General features: G+C 39.1%; 1 protein-coding gene across 3 annotated transcripts in view; it reads left to right on the forward strand.

Annotated features, from left to right (window-relative positions):
• LAMA2 (laminin subunit alpha 2) overlaps window positions 1-18957 on the forward strand; it is a 660268-nt gene that overhangs the window by 500205 nt on the left and 141106 nt on the right. For all 3 annotated transcript variants that reach the window (XM_066248490.1, XM_066248491.1, XM_066248492.1), the window contains 2 exons: window positions 3529-3671; window positions 7460-7558. In XM_066248490.1, coding sequence (XP_066104587.1) covers window positions 3529-3671; window positions 7460-7558 — 242 coding nt within the window. The remainder of the gene's footprint in view (window positions 1-3528; window positions 3672-7459; window positions 7559-18957) is intronic.

The raw sequence follows: 18957 nt of genomic DNA on the forward strand, positions 1-18957 counted from the left end.
GGGGGGACAGAGGTGTGGGGAATTGGCTATAAGCTGACAGTCTGTCCAACCCCCCACCTCACTTGCCTGATTAGGTTGCAAAAGGTTGTTAAGCTGTGGTGCTGGATTGTTTACACTACCCCTTTTGTTCCCTGGAAAGACTGGAGGCAAGTTTCTTCTATCCTTTGTTTGGTGTAAAGTTAAGATGATATGTATGGTGGGGCTTTTCTGCACTCAACACAATTTAGAGTAAAAAGAGAGAAATTTTTTAATGCATCGATGAGGAAATGAGAGTTTGCCTTTCAAATGTATGTCCAAACATTGAAGAAATCACTAGGACAGGCCCTGGCTGGTTGGCTCAGGGGTAGAGCGTCGGCCTGGCGTGCGGGGGACCCGGGTTCAATTCCCGGCCAGGGCACATAGGAGAAGCGCCCATTTGCTTCTCCACCCCCACCCCCTCCTTCCTCTCTGTCTCTCTCTTCCCCTCCCGCAACCAAGGCTCCATTGGAGCAAAGATGACCCGGGGATGGCTCCTTGGCCTCTGCCCCAGGCGCTAGAGTGGCTCTGGTCGGGGCAGAGCATCGCCCCCTGGTGGGCAGAGCGTCGCCCCTGGTGGGCGTGCCGGGTGGATCCCGGTCGGGCGCATGCGGGAGTCTGTCTGACTGTCTCTCCCCGTTTCCAGCTTTAGAAAAATACAAAAAAAAAAAAAAAGAAAGAAAGAAAGAAAAAAGAAATCACTAGGACACATCAGGCTCATGTTTCTCATAAACACAAGAATGAAAAAACTTAACACATTTGCACCAGGACCTGCCGAATTTACTAAAGCTTACTAAGAATGTATCTATATATATGAAAAGATAACTTTTTTGTCGTTTTTTATTTTTTAACCTCTCTTTTTTATGAATTCTAAAAGCATAACTCAAAAAATATAACATAAAAATGTTTTTAATGTCAGAATAAATTTAATTTTGTTGTATTTATTTTGTTTAATTACCAGAAAAGCATGCTTGGACTTTATATTTTTTCCTTTAATATTTGGCTTAATTATTATAACATATTTCTCAGAAACTTATATATAGTGCACCTACAATTATTTGTAGGATTTTAAATGTGCCCCGACTTCAAAAAGTTTTAGAATCACTGGTTTACGGCGACGAGACAAAGGGAATGTGGTGGTGATTGGTGGGGAAAGTAACTGCAGAGTCATCGGCCTTCCCCAGTGAGCAAGTAACTCCTGAGCATTTGACCTAACCTTCCAGGAGCCACACAGGGAAAGAGGGAGGGACACATATTTCAGGCAGAGGAGACAGCAGGCAATATGATGTCTTCCAAATCCTTGCTCCCTTTAGGACTAAGTGAGCATCCCTAAAGTTTACCATCTGGTTCAGTGGTTCTAAATTCCGGCTGCATGATAGGATCATCTGGAATCTTTTAAAAATACAAATGCCTGGGCTTATCCACAGACCCATCAGATTAGATTGTCTGGTGGTAGGGAGGGTAAACACCTGATAGCTATTTTATAAATCCCCATGTTATTCTAATGTGCAGCCCAAATTGAGAACCACTGACCTACAGCAGTGTTTCTCAAACGTCAGCATGCATAGATCACATGGGAATCTTTTTCAAATGCAGATTCTCATTCACCAGACCTGAGCTGGGTCCAAGATTACTCATTTGTAGTAAGCTCACTGATAATGCCAATGTTGCCCATCCAGATGCCACTTCAAATGTGGTGCAGAGACCAGGACTGTCGGTATTCCCCTAGAAGCTTATCAGAAAAGCACATTTTCATTCAGAGTATCAGTCACCTGGTTTCTTTTGAATTAGAAACACAGAGATACGGTCTAGCCTTCTGTGATTGAAGAACGCCCTTCCGATGATGCTGAGAACCAGACTGTGTCTTGCTGTTTAGACAAAGTCAATTTGGTACCTAATTGTGTTCCAGGCTGTGTTTTCGATAATTGTTTTGTGTAGATGAGTCTGTTGAAGCTTCTCAAGCACTCGCCCTGACCCGAGAGTGTGAAGCCCCAGTGCTCTCTGCCTTTCACTCAGTTTCCATGCAGAGCAAACCCCCTTTCATTCTGGTTAGGAGAAGGAGAAGCAGCTCTAGTTCCAGACTTCAGCTCCTGCCTCTGAAACCCCTTTGTTTGCTCAGCTTGCAAGGCGTCAGGAGCTTGCAAAGCCCCTGCAGGTGATGCTCTACGGATGCAGGTGTCACCTGCCAGGATGCGATTTATTAAAAGCCCTGCTGAGGAGTTTAATCCCTGAGAAGGGATATTGTAACTCACCTCTAACTGCTGTCCTATCAAAAATATCACCCTCTGTACTGCTTCTCTTTGTTTACAACTTCAGTTAATGGTTTTCTCTCCATTAGGCAGCTCAGAGGAGTGTCATTCAGGGAACTAATTGAATTCTTTCCAGCTTTGGGTGTGATCCAAAACTGCTCCAAATCTCCACATTTCCTATTATGTATTTTCCCCTCTTCTAATATGTGTATAGTTTTGAAACCACTCTGTAGACTATAAGCTAGAAATTATAACTTTAGATGAATGTACATTTTGAATATGGCAGGCAAAAAGTTAAAAAAAAATTGAACTAAGTTGAAACTGAATATGTATTTTTTAAATCCTCCAAAAGAATCAATATATTTTAATTTTAGAAATTGTACTGTTTATGAGATTAATTTGGTAATGAAGAAAAAGTCCATTTGTTCTGTCCACCAACTCGACCAGCAGGCCCACTCCGCAAGCACCAAATTTGAATAGTCTCTCTTTCTAGAATCATTGAAAACATTCTGAGTAGAACCTCAGCACTCTTGGTGCTTAAAGAATTTTTTTTTCTCCTTCTGGACCTTAGCGATTATTTCTCTCCACGACTGGATTAGATTAATCATTGAAGCAAGAGTTTGTGGGACTGCATCTGATCATGGGTGATAAGGTGAGGAAAGGCGGAAGAGGAAGGGTCGGCAAATAAGGAAATATGTCAATAAAGACCATTATGAGGAGGAAGAAACAAATTATAAAAAGAATTTTTTTTAAATCTTCTCAATGTATGTTAAACTAAAATCGATACAGTTTTTGGCTGTGTAATACACAGTCTGGAGAGACACGACTATTATAGATACTCCACAGTGAGATCTAACGTAGCATCTCATCCGTTTGCATGTATTGGTAGATTTGGGGGCATGTTCTTATTCCCTAGTTACAGATTTCCTCTCTATCGCTCTTGTGGTCATTTCTGGGGCATTACAAGATGACATTTCAGATCTCACCTCGCCTTTAATACCTCTGCAGGACACTTGTTCTCCTCATAATCCATGTGTCCCTCCTCTCTGGTCCTTCAGTGTATGTCATTGTCCATATTTCAGGTTCTGGACAATAGGCATGTATGTTCTTCTGTTGTTTATCTTTTTCTAAGAGTTGTTCATTCAAAAGCGTCATTTTCCCAGAGTTATACTTGGGCCGTAGAGCATTTCAGAGCTGAAATCTTTGAACATCTGCCTGGGATACCCAGCGGAAGTAAATACTCTCTGTCGCTCCCCTCTCACAGTTTGTGGAGATGACTGCACGGGCCTCCTTCTCGGTGACTTGGCTCGCCTGGAGCAGATGGCCATGAGCATCAACCTCACCGGCCCGCTGCCAGCGCCCTATAGGATGCTGTACGGTCTTGAAAATACGACTCAGGAACTAAAGGTAGGCTGCAGTAGTAACCGCAAGAGCCAGGGAGAAGATGACAGAAGCTCCTTTAAAAGTTGGCAAATGTTCTTCCCATTACCTCAAATCAAGGCAAGCAGCTGTTAGGGAAATTCAGAGGCTGCCTTACCCAGTGTTTTTCACACTTGAGAACTATAATATACAGATTACCATTAAGGAAAAGAGACCCATGGACCCCCGGTGTTTGGTTTAAATTACTTTTATTATATTACTTAAATATGTGCAAACATAAAATCAGGTATGAACTCCTTATACTTATACTTCCATAAAATCAAAACACATTAATTCTTACAAAAGCCTAAAACACCCATAAAATTCAAATTAAAAACATTAATATAAAATAACAGATGATTTTGCTAAAAGCAAGTTGCTATTTGCAACAAGACTATGACACAGACTGCTTCCACACAGGGTATTTCATCCAAATGTGCCGTGTCGTGACCACCACTCCTACCTTTCCTCAGCTTGACTAGAGAGCCCTGTACAAGGGGTCCTGAAATGACATTTGGCATCGCTTGATAAGTTCGAATGATTTATGTGTTCACTCTGCCAGATGAGCAAACGTGCTTGAAAATGTAGGTGCTGAGGTCCGGTGGTCCTCATCTCCCAGGTGCCCAGCCTGGGTTCCTGGAATCCTTACATTAACATTTCAACTTCTTATCAAAATGAGAACACGAGATTAAGATTTTGTGCTAGAGAAAATTAGACCTTTGAAAGTACAGTACTTCAGCAAGAACTGATTTGAGAAACTATTCTTAAAGCTTTCAGTATTTAATGGGATAGAAGGAAATGTTACAGAAATTGGGGTTCAGCTGATGAAAAAAAATGAAAGGTGACTATCTATATAGTGTCAGTTAATTATCAAGTCAATTATCAGCTATTTATTGAGAAATTCTGGCATGCCCCAGTACTGCACTTGGTTCTCTGGCGGTTTCATGACTTCTATAATGTAGTCACCACCCATAGGAAGCTTAGATTCTGTGGTTTAAAAATAATAATAAACAATATAATGAAACAGTTAGCAAAAGTACATAATTATGATGTGCTCTGTAAAACTTAGACATACACTAGCACACAAATATCGGAGAAATAGCTAAAATTCAGAGTAACCAGGGAATGCATTATGAATGAGAGTGCAATTTGTGTTGGAAAGTAAAGCATAGACATAATTTTTTTAAATTGAAATTATTGATTTTATAGAGAGAGGAGGTGAGGAGCGAGAAGTATCAACTACTAGTTGCTTCACTTGAGTTGTTTATTGCTTGCTTGCTGTATATGCCTTGACCAGGCAAGACATCATTTTAATTGGCAGAGAAATATCGGTGAGGACTGGAGGAAGAAATCTAAGGTTTATTTACTAGTCACTGGCAGACACTCTTCTAAGAAATATATTCTTTAATTTGGATCATGACCTGTAAGGTAAATATTCTTATTCCTAAAGAAGAACCAGCAATGATAGCAAGAATAACATTTATTGACAAATATCTCTGTGCTAGGCGATTGACCGGTCTTCTTTATAAATCTTAAACAAACTTCAAAAAGTAGGAAAGAAGTATTATTACCTCTACTTTTTTTCAGGTAGGGAAACTGAGGCACAGAGAAGTTACATGTGAGACTCAAGGTCACATGACCAATAACTGTGGAGATAGGATTTGAATAGAAGTAGTACATATTACTTTAGAACCTGTGAAAATGAAACCACCTTTGCAAATCTTAGAAAGAGAAAATAACTTGGCTGGGAGGGCTGAATTTGCCATAGACAAGGTCTCCCTGACCCATCCCAAGCCCATACATACTCTCTCTCCACCAAATCTAAAAGAACCACATAAGCAGAGGCAGGTGTGAATTAGCAAGACCCGCCTGACAGACATTAGGAGTCAGGCCTGTTTGTAAAAGATAATGCTGGAGGCTTGAGTAGGGCAGGGTGACAGGAAGAACAACCTTGAACTCCCAGTATTCAGGAATGAGAATAGTTTTAGCAGAGAAGATGCTGACCACCCATTTTCCTTACACATGGAGTGAATACAAAGAAAGAAAATTAAACTAGAGAAGCAAATCCATATATTTTTTAAAATAACACTTAAGCAATGGATGAAGTACAAATTGGCACTATGAAAGAGCTCATAATCTGTGGCCAGGAGCTAAGCCAGAGGATTTAGTCACCTACTTTCTTAATGCTGGGTGTTAATCAGAATGACCTTGATTTTCCTTCAAGTCCAGTCTTTCTTGGTTCTGTGTTTGCATTCTTCTTCTATAATTCATTTACTATCTAGATACTTGGGATCCCATTTAGACTTTTTTTTTTTTTTTGTATTTTTCTGAAGTGAGAGATGGGAAGGCAGAGAAACAGACTCCCACATGCGCCTGACTGGGATCCACCCGGCATACCCACACGGGGGATGATGCTCTGCCCATCTGGGATGTAGCTCTGTTGCAACCAGAGCCATTCTAGCACCTGAGGCAGATGCCATGGAGCCATCCTCAGCGTCTGGGCCAACTTTGCTCCCATAGAGCCTTGGCTGTGGGAGGGGAAGAGAGAAACAGAGAGAAAGTAGAGAGAAAGGAGAGGGGGAAGGGTAGAGAAGCAGATGGACACTTCTCCTGTGTTCCCAGACCAGGAATCAAACCCGGGACATCCACATGCCAGACTGATGCTCTACCACTGATCCTACTGGCCAGGGCCCCATATTTTCAAGCCTTAAGCAAGTTATTTACCCTCTTTGTTTAGTTCTAACCAGAGACTACCAGGAACAAATATATGATAATCCAGAATTGGGTTTACTAGCTCATGGCAACAAGGGACACTGCACATCACAGGGAATTTTGAGTGTCTCAATGAGAAGGCATTAGGAATAACTTATTAGTATGAGGGTTTGTTCCAAACAATTTGAAACAGGTTCAAGGAAGTAGGAGCTTGTGCTGGATTGGGTGTTATTAGGGGGTGGGCATAATCCCATAATTGAGTATGCCAATGAATCTTTTCTAGAAGGAGGGAAGATCAGAGGGAGGCTAAGGCTACAGATTAGAAAGGAGTTGGTGGTCGCTCGTGTCAGCCAGACAGTTTGGGTACTTTTGTGGTCTGCACCATGGCCATGGTTTGTCTGTGCTTAGACAACATTATGGAGTGGTCTTATTTTGTTCCATTCATCACTGTCACAGAGTGCCCCTGTCTAATGTTAGTGTTCTGTGAGATTGATTATGTTCAGAGGAGAAGAAAATGGTGTCCCTGTGAGTGCCAAGCTGGCTCCCGCCAACCCTGAGCTCAGGACAGTCAGTTAGTGCCTCGCCAGTGCCCTCTGTCAAGAACTCTGGTCCTCTTTTTTAACCGGTAAATGGACTCTCTGTTGATTGAAATGTAAGCCTTAAAGAGTCAGCCTTCATCTTGACTCTGCCCTTCACGGGTTGTGTGATGTTGTATACGTTTTTAACTCTCTTCAAGCCACAGTTTCCTCTTACACAGACTAGGATAATATTCACCTCATAGAACTATCATAAGAGTTAAGTCAAACAAAACATAACAAAATTTTTAAAAGCCTGAAACATAGTACTTTCTCACTAAATTACTGCAATCTGTATTAGCCAGAATATTCCACACACCTCTTGACATATATGTGCCCCGCTGAAATGGTTTCTTTCTATTTTCTGTGAAGGTGAGAAGGCTAAGGTTTTTTGTATATACAGGAAAAATGTGTTCTGTTAAATGTTCAAGCTCATGACCACTGCTAAAGCATTTACTAAAATGTACGAATGAACGGCATCTTTTTCAGCACTTGCTCTCGCCCCAGAGGGCCCCAGAGAGGCTCATTCAGTTGGCAGAGGGCAATCTGAACACGCTCGTCACAGAAATGAATGAGCTTCTGACCAGGGTAAGTTGGCAAAATCCTAAATCTTTTTAAAGCAGATAGATCATGTAAATTAAGGGAAATTACCTCAAGTTTCTGAAATGCCAGTCTTGTACTTCTGAATCCTTATTTTGGGTGCAAAAAATAGGTGTATTTTTGATTTGCTACTTCTGCTTCAAAATCTGAGAACCCAGTAGCACAGGGAAAGTTCGAATAGTTGTGAACAATGGCTAAAAATACCCAAAAAGACAGATTGTTTTGAAAAACTTTATCTATAGCCTCGATGTAAAGTTTGTATCAATTCTGAATTCCAAAAGCACCGTCTTTGCCTTTGCCTATGTAAGGAGAAAAGAAAAACAAATGAAAATACATGTAATCTTTTTGATCTCATCATGGAATTTTTGCATTTATACAGAAATGCAGTCTATATCAGTATTCCCATTCAAAAGAAGAAATCTTCTTTATTGTGAAAATTCAAAGCACTTAAGGCACTCTTAAGAAGCAAAATGTAAAGTTCATGTTGCATTTATCAGACTTTTCAAGGCATTGGGAGTTTTAGATTTTCAAAACTGCAAGAGAGTTAATGTTCTTTTTCCTGGTAGAGAATGAATAAAACAACATAAAGTCCGCCATCTTGTGGCCAGAAAAATGCATGAACAGGAACACTGGCTTGTAAATTAGGGATCCAGTTTGAAGAGCATTAAATGACAGAGTATTGGAGCAAGAAAGTTCTTACAGATTATTTAGTCCATTTTTTTTTAAGAAGAGATACCTCAGGCCATGCAGTTTAGTGAATTCTTAATGGCCATACAGTTTGCTAAACCTAGGAACCTAAGTCGGCCCGGTCCCCAGCTTCCCACTGGCCCAGTACTGTTTCCGCCTGACCCGATGCAGGTTTAGGAAAATTGCTACAGGGAAATCAAGTGGGTTTCTAAGCACAAAACATGAACAATGGTCCTGATGTTACTGCTAGCATACTAAACATTTTTTTTATAATCTCATACCATCATTTTGTGGAATGAACAAGTACAAGGTAGAATTTCTTACCAAATGTAGTTAGACCTTAATTAGAGTAATGAATTTATCTCATATTAATTAAATATTTAATAATTTTGTATTTTTTATGTGAATACAACTAAATAAGAAATTCTAAAGAGATCATAACAGAGTAAGCTCAATTCAACAAGCGCATATGGATGTTCATCCCGTACAAAGCCTGAGCTAGGTGTTGGTAGATGAAAGGTACAAATAAGGCTCCATCTCTTTCTTCAGGGAGTTTGCCGTGTTGTGTATAAAAAGCATTTCAGTATGTGGGACAACGGCAAGTAAATACAGAACTTGAAATAAAATAATGGATCTGTGAAATACATAACATATGGAATAATTTAATCTTGATAAAGGTAATTGGAGACAATTCCATGGAATAGGTGGCATTTTATTCAGTCATTGAATTAATATTTATTGGGGATGTTCCATTCTCTAGGCACTAAGACAGAATGATGGATTCTGAGGATAGAGATATTAGCAAAACTGACATGGTCACTGCCCTCATTGAGCTGCTTATAGTCTAATCATCTGAGTGTAGAGACACAAGAAATACTTCACTAGAAGAATCAGGTCTTCAATGTTTCTTAGCCTTCATCCTTGCATCTCTCAAGCTGACTGTCCCATGCTTAATTTTTAAAAATAGACATTATATTTTAGAGAAATTTAAGATTCAAAGCAAAAGTGATTGTAAAAAACCAAAGTTTCTATAAACCCCGGCCTTTGCACAAGCATAGCCTGCTCCTTATCAGCCTTTCTTACCAGAGTGTCACAACTGTTACAAAGGATGAACCTACACTGACAAATAATTATCAACTCAGAGTCCATAGTCTCCACTTTCGAGCTCACTCTTGGTGTTGTACACTATAGGTTTTGACAAACATTTAATTACATATCTCCATTATTATAGTATCGTAGACTAATTTCATTGACCTAAAAATCCTCTCTTCTCTACCTCCACCCTAAACCCTGGCAACCACTGATCTTTTTACTGTCTCTATAGCGTTGCCTCTTCCAGAATATAGTGGGAATTACACAGCTTGTAGACTTTTCAGGTTGGCTTCTTTTTCTTAGTAATAATACACTTAATGTTCCTTCATGTCTTTTTATGACTTGCTCTTTTTCTTTTAGCACTGAATAATATTTTCCATTGTCTGAATGTACCACAATTTATTTATCAATATACCTATTGAAAGACATCTGTGTTGCACCCAAGTTTTAGCATGTGAATAACGCCACTATAAACATCCAAGTGCAAAACTTTTTAATTTATCTGTGGAAATACCAAGGAGTACAATTGCTCGGTCATATGTTAGGAGTATATTTAGTTTTGTAAGAAATCACTAAACTGTCTTCCAAAGTGGTTGTACCATTTTGCAGTCCCAATAAATAAGTGGTCCTATTGTTCTGTATGCTCAGCAGCATTTGGTGGTGTCAATGTTTTTTGAATTTTGGCCATTCTAATAGGTGCACAGTAGTATCTCATCATTGTTTTAATTTACAGTTTCCTAAAGAGATGTAATGTTGAGTATCTTTTTATATGCTCTCTTGCCATCTATATATCTTCTTTGATGAGCTGTCTCTTCAGGTCTTGCTATGGACAAATGTTCGTGTCCCCTTGAAAACACTTATTTAGAAACCCTATACACCAAAGTGGTATTAGTAGGCCTTTGGGAGGTGATTAGGTTATGAGGGTGGAACCCTCATGAATAGAAATGCCCTTACAAAAGGAATTGCAGAAAAAAATGTTGACCCCTCTTTGCCTTGTGAGGACACATTAAACAGATGCGGTTTATGAGCCAGGAAGCAGGATCTCATCAGACACTGAATCTGCTGGGGAATTGATCTTGCACGTCCCAGTTTCCAGAACTGTGAAAAATAATTTTCTGTTATTTATAAGTCATCTAGTTTGTGGTATTTTGTTGTAGCAGCCCAAATACGCCAAGACAAGTTTTTTTTTTCGTCTCATTTTTTACTTTGGTTGTTTGTTTTCTTATAAAGTTTTAATAGTTCTTTGTATATTTTTGATAAGTCCTAGATCAGATATGTTATTTGCAAATATTTTCCCCCATTCTGTGGCTAGCTTTCTCATTCTCTTGATGGAGTCTTTCATAGCACAGATGTTTTTAATTTTAATGAAATTCAACTTATCATTATTTCTTACATGGCTAATATCTTTGGTATTGTACTATTTCCAAAGTCACCTAGATTTTCTCCTATGTTATTTAGGAGTTTTATATTTTTTTACTTATATAGTTTTGCATTTTCCATTTAGGTCTATGATAAAATTTGAGTTAATTCCAATACTTTTTTTTTATTGATTTAAATTTACTGTGTTTACATAGATTCAAGTGTCCCACCAAATACATTCCCCCCACTCCTGTGTTCCCTTCAACATCCCTTTTGCCCACCTCCTCCCAATGCCCTCCTCCCTCCCTCCAGGATTTGCTTTCCTGCTCTCTATAACGCTGTGTTATGTATATATAATTTCACCAATCTCTTTCCCTTCTCTGATCCCACCCTCTCAACCCCTTTCCCTCTGTCTGCTTTCCCTCTGGTCCCTTTGATCCTGCCTCTGCCTCTATTTTGTTCCTTCTAATACTATTTTTAAATAAACTTTTTATTTTAGAATAGTTTTAGATTTATAAAAGACTTGCAAAGATAGTACAGAGATTTCCCCTACATTTCACATTATATCCCCTACATTAATATCTTAGTAAGGTGTATCTGTTACAACTAGTGAACTAATGCAGATTCATTATTATTAATGAAAGACTACTTTATTCAGATTTCTTCAGTTTTACTTCATGTCCTTTTATTGTTCCAGGACCCCATCCAGGATACTGCATTGCATTTAGTCATCATGTCTTTCTAGGCTGTGTCTCCTAGACTGGATAGCTTCTCAGACTTTCCTTGGTTTTGATGATTTTGACAGTTTTGATAAGTTTATATATTTCATAGGCTGTCCCTCAGTTGAGGTTTATCTCATGTTTTCCTCATGATGAGAGTGGAGGTATGGGTTTTTCTGTGGGAAAGGCTACAGAGAGAAGGTATCATTTTTATCACATCGCATTAAGAATCCAGGCGATCAGTATGTCATCACTGTCTATGCTGATCCTGATCTCCAGCAGAGGCACTGTTCACCAGATTTCTGCGCTGTGAAGTTACTCCTCCCCTTTTTCATTTTCTAGTACCATTTTTATGTTCCCATTCTTCAGATTTTATAACACAAGCCTAGAAATAAGACTGCTGAAAACAAGGATCTCCTTGATGAAGTGAGGAGGAAATGGTGATTTTCACTTATTAATTAATCTTGTCCCTACCACATGTATAATTATAAACAGAACTGCCAAGGAGACTTTAAATACTCAATTCTTTCTTTCCCTGTGGTCAGCTACATGATCATCAAAAGGTGAATCAATACACATGGACTCATAACTAGAGGACTAGATGACTTAAATCAGGCTAGGACCACCAGGACTTTCATCTCACAACGTGAGTGATCCAGCAATCGGGCCAGAATAGAAGTGTGGTGGCCATGACTGTCTATAATCCATAGCTGCGTTAGGAAACAATGCCTTAAACTAGGACTGCGCATTGGAATTACCTGGTGCTGGCTCTCACCCTGAAAGCTGTGACATAATTGGTCTGAGGTGCAGCATGAGCACTGGCGCTTTCAATAGCTCTCCAGATGATTCTGTTGTCAGGCGGGGCTGGAACTGCTGTGAGCCTATTGTCATCTGATGGCACTGGCTCTCTCCCCTCTGGAAGGTGCTTGCACAGCCAACCACATGATGCCCCTTTTCCTCTGCTTTCTTAGCTGACCAGTTGCTGTAGGACTCATCCATTCTTTGTATTTGTTAATGCATTTGGTGACTCTCATCCTGCATCTGGTGTGGGAGCTGTCCTCTCTCCTTCAAGTGCTTATGTATTTTCTGCTCTTTTTTTTTTTTCTCTCCATGGAGCAATCTAGTCCTTTAATAGCCCTTGGTAAAGGAAATAATATTCCTCCCCAAAAGAAACATTTTAAGATGTGTTTTTATATAATGTAGTGAATGTGTAAATATTACATAAGCTAAATATTACATAATCAGATATCTCTTTCAATGTATTTTGATTTATTGTCATTTTATATCCTCCTATAAATTCCTGATATATGGGAATATTTAATGTATTCAAGCTGTTTTACAACATGTGTGAAGTATCGAGATGCTTTTTGATGATAATTCCATATACCTCCATAGCTACTACTGCCCTCAGCCCCTTCTTTGTTTCATAGCCAAATTTTGGAAAGATTTAGAGACGGGTCTGCATTCACTTCTCACTCCACTGCAGTATAAACTTCCACTCCCAGCATGCTACTAAAACTATTTCCACAAGATAACCAACTGATAAATTGGTCACTAAATCCAAAGGAAAATTTATTTTACTTAAATTCCCTGTAGCAATGGCCAGTTTTAAAACTTCCTTTCTTCTGGCCCTGGCCGGTTGGCTCAGCGGTAGAGCGTCGGCCTGGCGTGCGGGGGACCCGGGTTCGATTCCCGGCCAGGGCACATAGGAGAAGCGCCCATTTGCTTCTCCACCCCCCCCTCCTTCCTCTCTGTCTCTCTCCTCCCCTTCCGCAGCTGAAGCTCCATTGGAGCAAAGATGGCCCGGGCGCTGGGGATGGCTCCTTGGCCTCTGCCCCAGGCACTAGAGTGGCTCTGGTCGCGGCAAAGCGACGCCCCGGAGGGGCAGAGCATCGCCCCCTGGTGGGCAGAGCATCGCCCCTGGTGGGCGTGCCGGGTGGATCCCGGTCGGGCGCATGTGGGAGTCTGTCTGACTGTCTCTCCCCGTTTCCAGCTTCAGAAAGAAAAATTAAAGAAAAAAAAAAAAAAAAAACTTCCTTTCTTCTTCACATACTCTTCTCTCTGTTTTTTCCTCTTGCTTCTCTGACCATTCATTCTCACCTCTCTCTGCCCATCCCTTCCAATTGGTTTCCTTGAAGTTCAGTCCACAGTTCACATCTTCTTTCACTCTGTAAACTCTTTCTTTAGGCTTGCATTGCCATGTATATGCTGATGATTGAAAAATCTGTGTTTTTACGATAGACTTCATTCTTCTGCTTCTGTCCTATGTCCCTAACTACCGACTGGACACCTCAAATTAAACTCATAATCTTCTTTTGAAGATTTAGATCTTTTTCTAGAACACCTCTATGATTTATCCTGTGATATGTCTCCCAAAAGAGAGATCATTCGGTTTCCCCTAACTCTACTCTCTTTTTCACCCCAAACTCAATTCAGTTCCCTTCTATAACCTCTCTTTCTAAGCCTTATCAACTCCAACCAACGAATGGTCATATGGCAGAACAAACTTTCTAAATTATAGGTCTGATCATATCCTTTTTCACATTCTACAGTGGCTCTCCATTTGTTCAGCATGGCAGATGATGCTTTCTCATTATAGTCTGATTCTTGCTTAACTCCCCAAACTCATCTGTTTCCCAACTCATTGTCTAGTCACCTGAACCCTGATGCATTGAATGTATAATCCAGAATCCTAGAAATTGTCTTCAATGCCTCATTCTTCCTCATTGTCCTCCCACTTATCCAATCCATTACTAAATGCTTTTTGTTCTACTTCTATCTCTCAATCTCATTCTACTACCCCACTCTTATCCACTCCCCATAATCTTTAGTGTGGCATTACCATTTTAGCTTCCTAGCTAGTCTCTCTCCTTTCACCATTTGTTCCTCCCAGTCAGTATTCTACAGAGGCACCAGAATGCACTTTGGCTATTCCATATTATCATCTATACCACTGTGTTTTTTCTCCAGTTTGTAATTTTAAATTTATGTTCATGATCATTGACAAATAGCTTTCTGGCCCATCAGACTATAAGGTCCAAATGAATATAAATTGTGTTTATTTTCTTGTCACAATATTACCAACACCATGCACACAGTAGGTATTCATTCAATATTTGTTTAAGTAATTAATTGTGAATAATTTAAATAATAGCATTTGAACAACCAGATGAAAGGCAGAGAAACCCAAAATAAGTACTGATTTTGAATTTCTCTAAAATGTACAAAAATTGGAAATATATTTATAATTCTATTGAATGGATAATTTTCTTTTTTTAATAAACATCTCTTAAATGTTTATATTCTGTAAGAGGAGAATGTTATTTATGTATTAGACTAAACTATATAAACTATCAAAGTTCAGCTTTATTTACATTGTCTTTTACTGCCTATGTAAAATTTAAAAATCAAATTTAAATGAAGATTAACCATTTTCCAAATGATGAAATTAAATTTAAATGATTTTTTTTTCAATTTAAGTGAGAGGAGGGGAGGTAGGCTCCTGCATGGGCCCCAACAGGGATCCACCCGGTGGCCCCATATGGGGCTGATGCTCTACCCACCTAGGGCTGATGCTAGCAACTGAGCTATTTTTAGTATCTGAAGTGGAGGCTCCATGAAGTCATCCTCAGTGCCCAAGGCCAACCCACTTGAATCAATCAAGCCATGGCTGTGGGAAGGGAAGAAAGATAATAGTGGAAGGGGGAAAGGAGGAGAAGCAGATGATCACTTCTCCTGTGTGCCCGGAGAAGCAAACCCGGGACTTCCACACACCAGGTTGATACTCTACCCCTGTGCCAAGTGGACAGGGGCCATTTTTAAATGCCAACAATGTTATATGTTTATAATGCCTTGTTTATAGTTTTAAAAGGTCTAAGTTGCTAAGAACCTTTTTTTTTCCATTTCTTCTCTTATATTTTAGAAGACAGTATATGACAAATCATACTTGTTTGGTTTGACACTTTCAAAATTGACATCTGCAATATTTAGGGAATAATTCCACATGGAACTGACTTATTATCATTCTGCAGGGTCAGTTGGTTGCTCCCTGCCTCTTTCCTTGTGTCTGTCTGAACAGCATGCCTGAGGATTTACACAACTGGCACTGTCTGAAAAGACCCTTGAGAATATCATATAAATGAATAGATCTGAAATTTAATGTTAGCGGAAAACTGTCTAAGTCTGCAGATGCAACAGTCGATGGCATCTAAGCAATGTTGTCTATTCAGTAGTTAGATTTGCTCCATTAGATTCTAGTTTTAACATAAAGAAGGCAGAAAATGAGAGACACTAGTAATATCCAACCAAGAAAATTATGTGCAGATTTCAGGAGGCACAGTGAGAACTGCTCAAGCTAAAGCAAGACAGTAGCAGCTACATTGTTCAGAAGTAAATTAATGTGTGCCTAATGGTGATGCATGCTGCCTAGATATAAATACTCTAGAGAAAGGAAAAAAGGAAAAAGAAAAAAGAACTTGAATGTAAAGAAAGAAAGGTAATCAGAGATAAGACAGATACAGATTAGGTAATGCATAAGGCAGCATTTACAACAGAACACTAGAAAGATTACAGGACAGAGGTAAGAGGAAGCAAAAATAAGATAATCAAAGCTAGAGAATGAAAGGAAGATTATACAACATATTAGGATAAATGAGAAGACTTGTCAAATACTCAAAGGACAAGATAATAGTGAATAAGAAGGAAAATGATTAAGGGATGGAATGGTAGTTTAAAAAAACACAAGGAAAGCCAAACTGTACCAGACAGACAGCTTCTATTATGTACTATTAAACATTCTTCTGTAACATTATCAATAGCCTCTCCTGGGTGAAACTGATTTTTGTAAATTTCACTTTTTACATGATATTACTATCACCACTTCCCATAGGTGACAGTATATTTGTCAATAGCTTTCTTTATGAAGCCTCTCATGGGTAGTTTTGATAAGGGTGACTCTTCAACTTAATTACCATGTCGTGAAACATATTTAAAAATATATCTATATGCTATTCTGATATGGATTTTTAAATACATTAATTTACTTAAACCTAAAGCTTATGCACATAAAGTTGTACATAAGTTAGAGTGATGCCCTCTTCTCCCCCTAGAATGTTCAATACACAGAATCTTTCCTGTGTTTTCTTTGTCATCTTGGATGTTTGACACAGACAGAATATAAAGCTGTGAGACAGGAAATTTGTGTTTGGTCCTCAATTCCCTATATGTATAATTTAGATAAGTCATTTAACCTCTCTATAACTTCATTTTCACGAGCATAAAGCTAGGAATCATGCCTTCTATGTGTCTCTAAAGGCAGAGAGAGTAAAGGAGACACTAGGGAGTATTATAAGGCCTCCTGAACATACATATCAATTTGGGGCACAGCTAAGCCTGACTGTGTAACCCATCAATGCCTCTTGGTACCAGGAATCTCACATCCCCTCCTCTCCTAGAGTACATCCAAGAGAGGCAGCTCTTCTTGTCTGTGTGGAGGGAAGGTCCTCTTCCACCTTGATAGGCACCGTGCTGGTCCTGATTAGTTCTGCCCACCCCCAGCCCCTACCCCTACCTGCAGCAGCAGAGTACTTGGTGTGCTATCACAGGCTAGTTTTGAATTACCATGAAGCCAGTAACTAGAATGCAGTGTGTTGGAAACTGAAGGCTCTCAGGCCTGGCTCTCCTCCTAAGCACTGAGCCACAGCTCTTGAGCAGCAGCTTCCCAAGAGGCTCTGAAAGATGCCCAGAAAACTGCCCAGCCATCCACATTCACTGGCAAGCAAAGCATCAGGCATATGGCCAGTTTGAATGGTGTTGAGAAGGCATATGGAGAGGGGTTTTATTTTCCTCCAACAGGTTTTAGAACATCAGAGGGATAGTTGGTTTGATTATTATTATATCAGCCAAACACCCAACATCTTTGACCCCCTGCAGTTTGCCAGAAACTATGCCTGGCACTCTGAGGAATAAAGAGAGGTCAGACATAGCCCCAGACCCCAAGGATGAAGATTAGATAAATATGGCAAAACACCTAAAAAATGTAATTACTCAAAATCATCATGACTGCTGGTAATGATTGTTGTTTTTGAATATCTAAGAAAGACAGCATGTGCAAATAGTCAGGGATGGATTCACAAAGCAGGTGGGGTTGGAACTGAGTCTCAAAGGCTGGATTTATTTTGGATAATTGGAGAGGAGTTGCACAACAGTAGTATGAACAAAAGCTTTTTTTAGGAATGTTCCTAGAAAGGGAAGCCGTAAAGGACAGTAATAACGTTGGCAAGATTTGTTAAGAAATTGTTGTTTAGTCTATATACTTAACAGCATTCACTCAATATTTGCTATAAGGTAGGCATCATACTTGGAGGGGCATATAAAGTGATGAACAAAACAGACCAAGTTTGTGCTCTCATAGAGCTTACAATATAGTCAAGGAGGGAGCCAATAAATAAGTAAACCAACATATAAATAAGTAATTCTATATATATTGCATAGTGCTGTGAAGAAATGTTTTGCTGCAGAAAGTGCAGAAACCTAGGTAGGTGCCCAGGAAATGGCCACACTGAGAAGAGACACTTTTTTTTTCAGTTCTGATATATATATATATATATTTTTTAATTTAATGTGTTTACATAGATTCTAGGAAGAGACACTTAAACTGAAAGCAGATGGATGACAAGGACCCAGTCACTGGAAGTATAAAGAAAAAGCTCAGTAAAAGGAAAAGATGACAGGATAGCAGAAGGCCTTAAGAAAGGAAGCATTTGAATGTTTCTTTTTTTTCTTTATTTTATTTTTTTTATTTTTTTATTTTTTAGACAGGAAGAGAGAGAAATGAGAAGTATCAACTCATAGTTGTGGCACCTTAGTTGTTCTTTCATCTAGACACATTTTGTATAAGGCTGCGTAGGGTCTCAGCCATAATCCTTTTATCTTGTTTTTTAGCATGGGTCATCTAGAATTCTTGACACCTTCATGGTATGGTGCTCATATGATCGGTAAGGAGTTTGTTAATGATGATGCTTACACCTTACTGCATAAAATTAATTAGGTTAAGTAGAAGTCAAGGTAATGAATATGATCTTGATTATGTAGAATTTAAAAGAGATGGTGATTGCATACATTTATTTTCAAAAAGAATTGTTAAGCTTGAAGGTGTAAATATTTACTTAAATTATGATCTCTTGGTAATATAGGTAAGATATTGATATGACAAAATAATTTTAAGTTCAAACTGTAATGTACATTTGCTCTGTAGTAAGAGATACTAGTGCCAGAGATACATTAATTCTTATGATAAGATATTGCAAGATGACTATAATGTAGATCAGGTCCCATATTCTAGTGTTCTGTGATATGTGAAAATAGGAGTGATATCATGGAACACAGTCAAATCCAGACTAGACAAGCATCTAAAACAGTTTAGATGGCCTATATTTTAAGCTGTTGACTTCAGTAATTCAAAAGCAACATTAAAAAAAATTATACATGTGTATATATGTGTAGTGTGGGTGTGTAAGCAATCATTTGACC

The sequence above is a fragment of the Saccopteryx bilineata genome, chromosome 12 (genome assembly GCF_036850765.1).
Source record: "Saccopteryx bilineata isolate mSacBil1 chromosome 12, mSacBil1_pri_phased_curated, whole genome shotgun sequence".
Classification (NCBI taxonomy): domain Eukaryota; kingdom Metazoa; phylum Chordata; class Mammalia; order Chiroptera; family Emballonuridae; genus Saccopteryx; species Saccopteryx bilineata.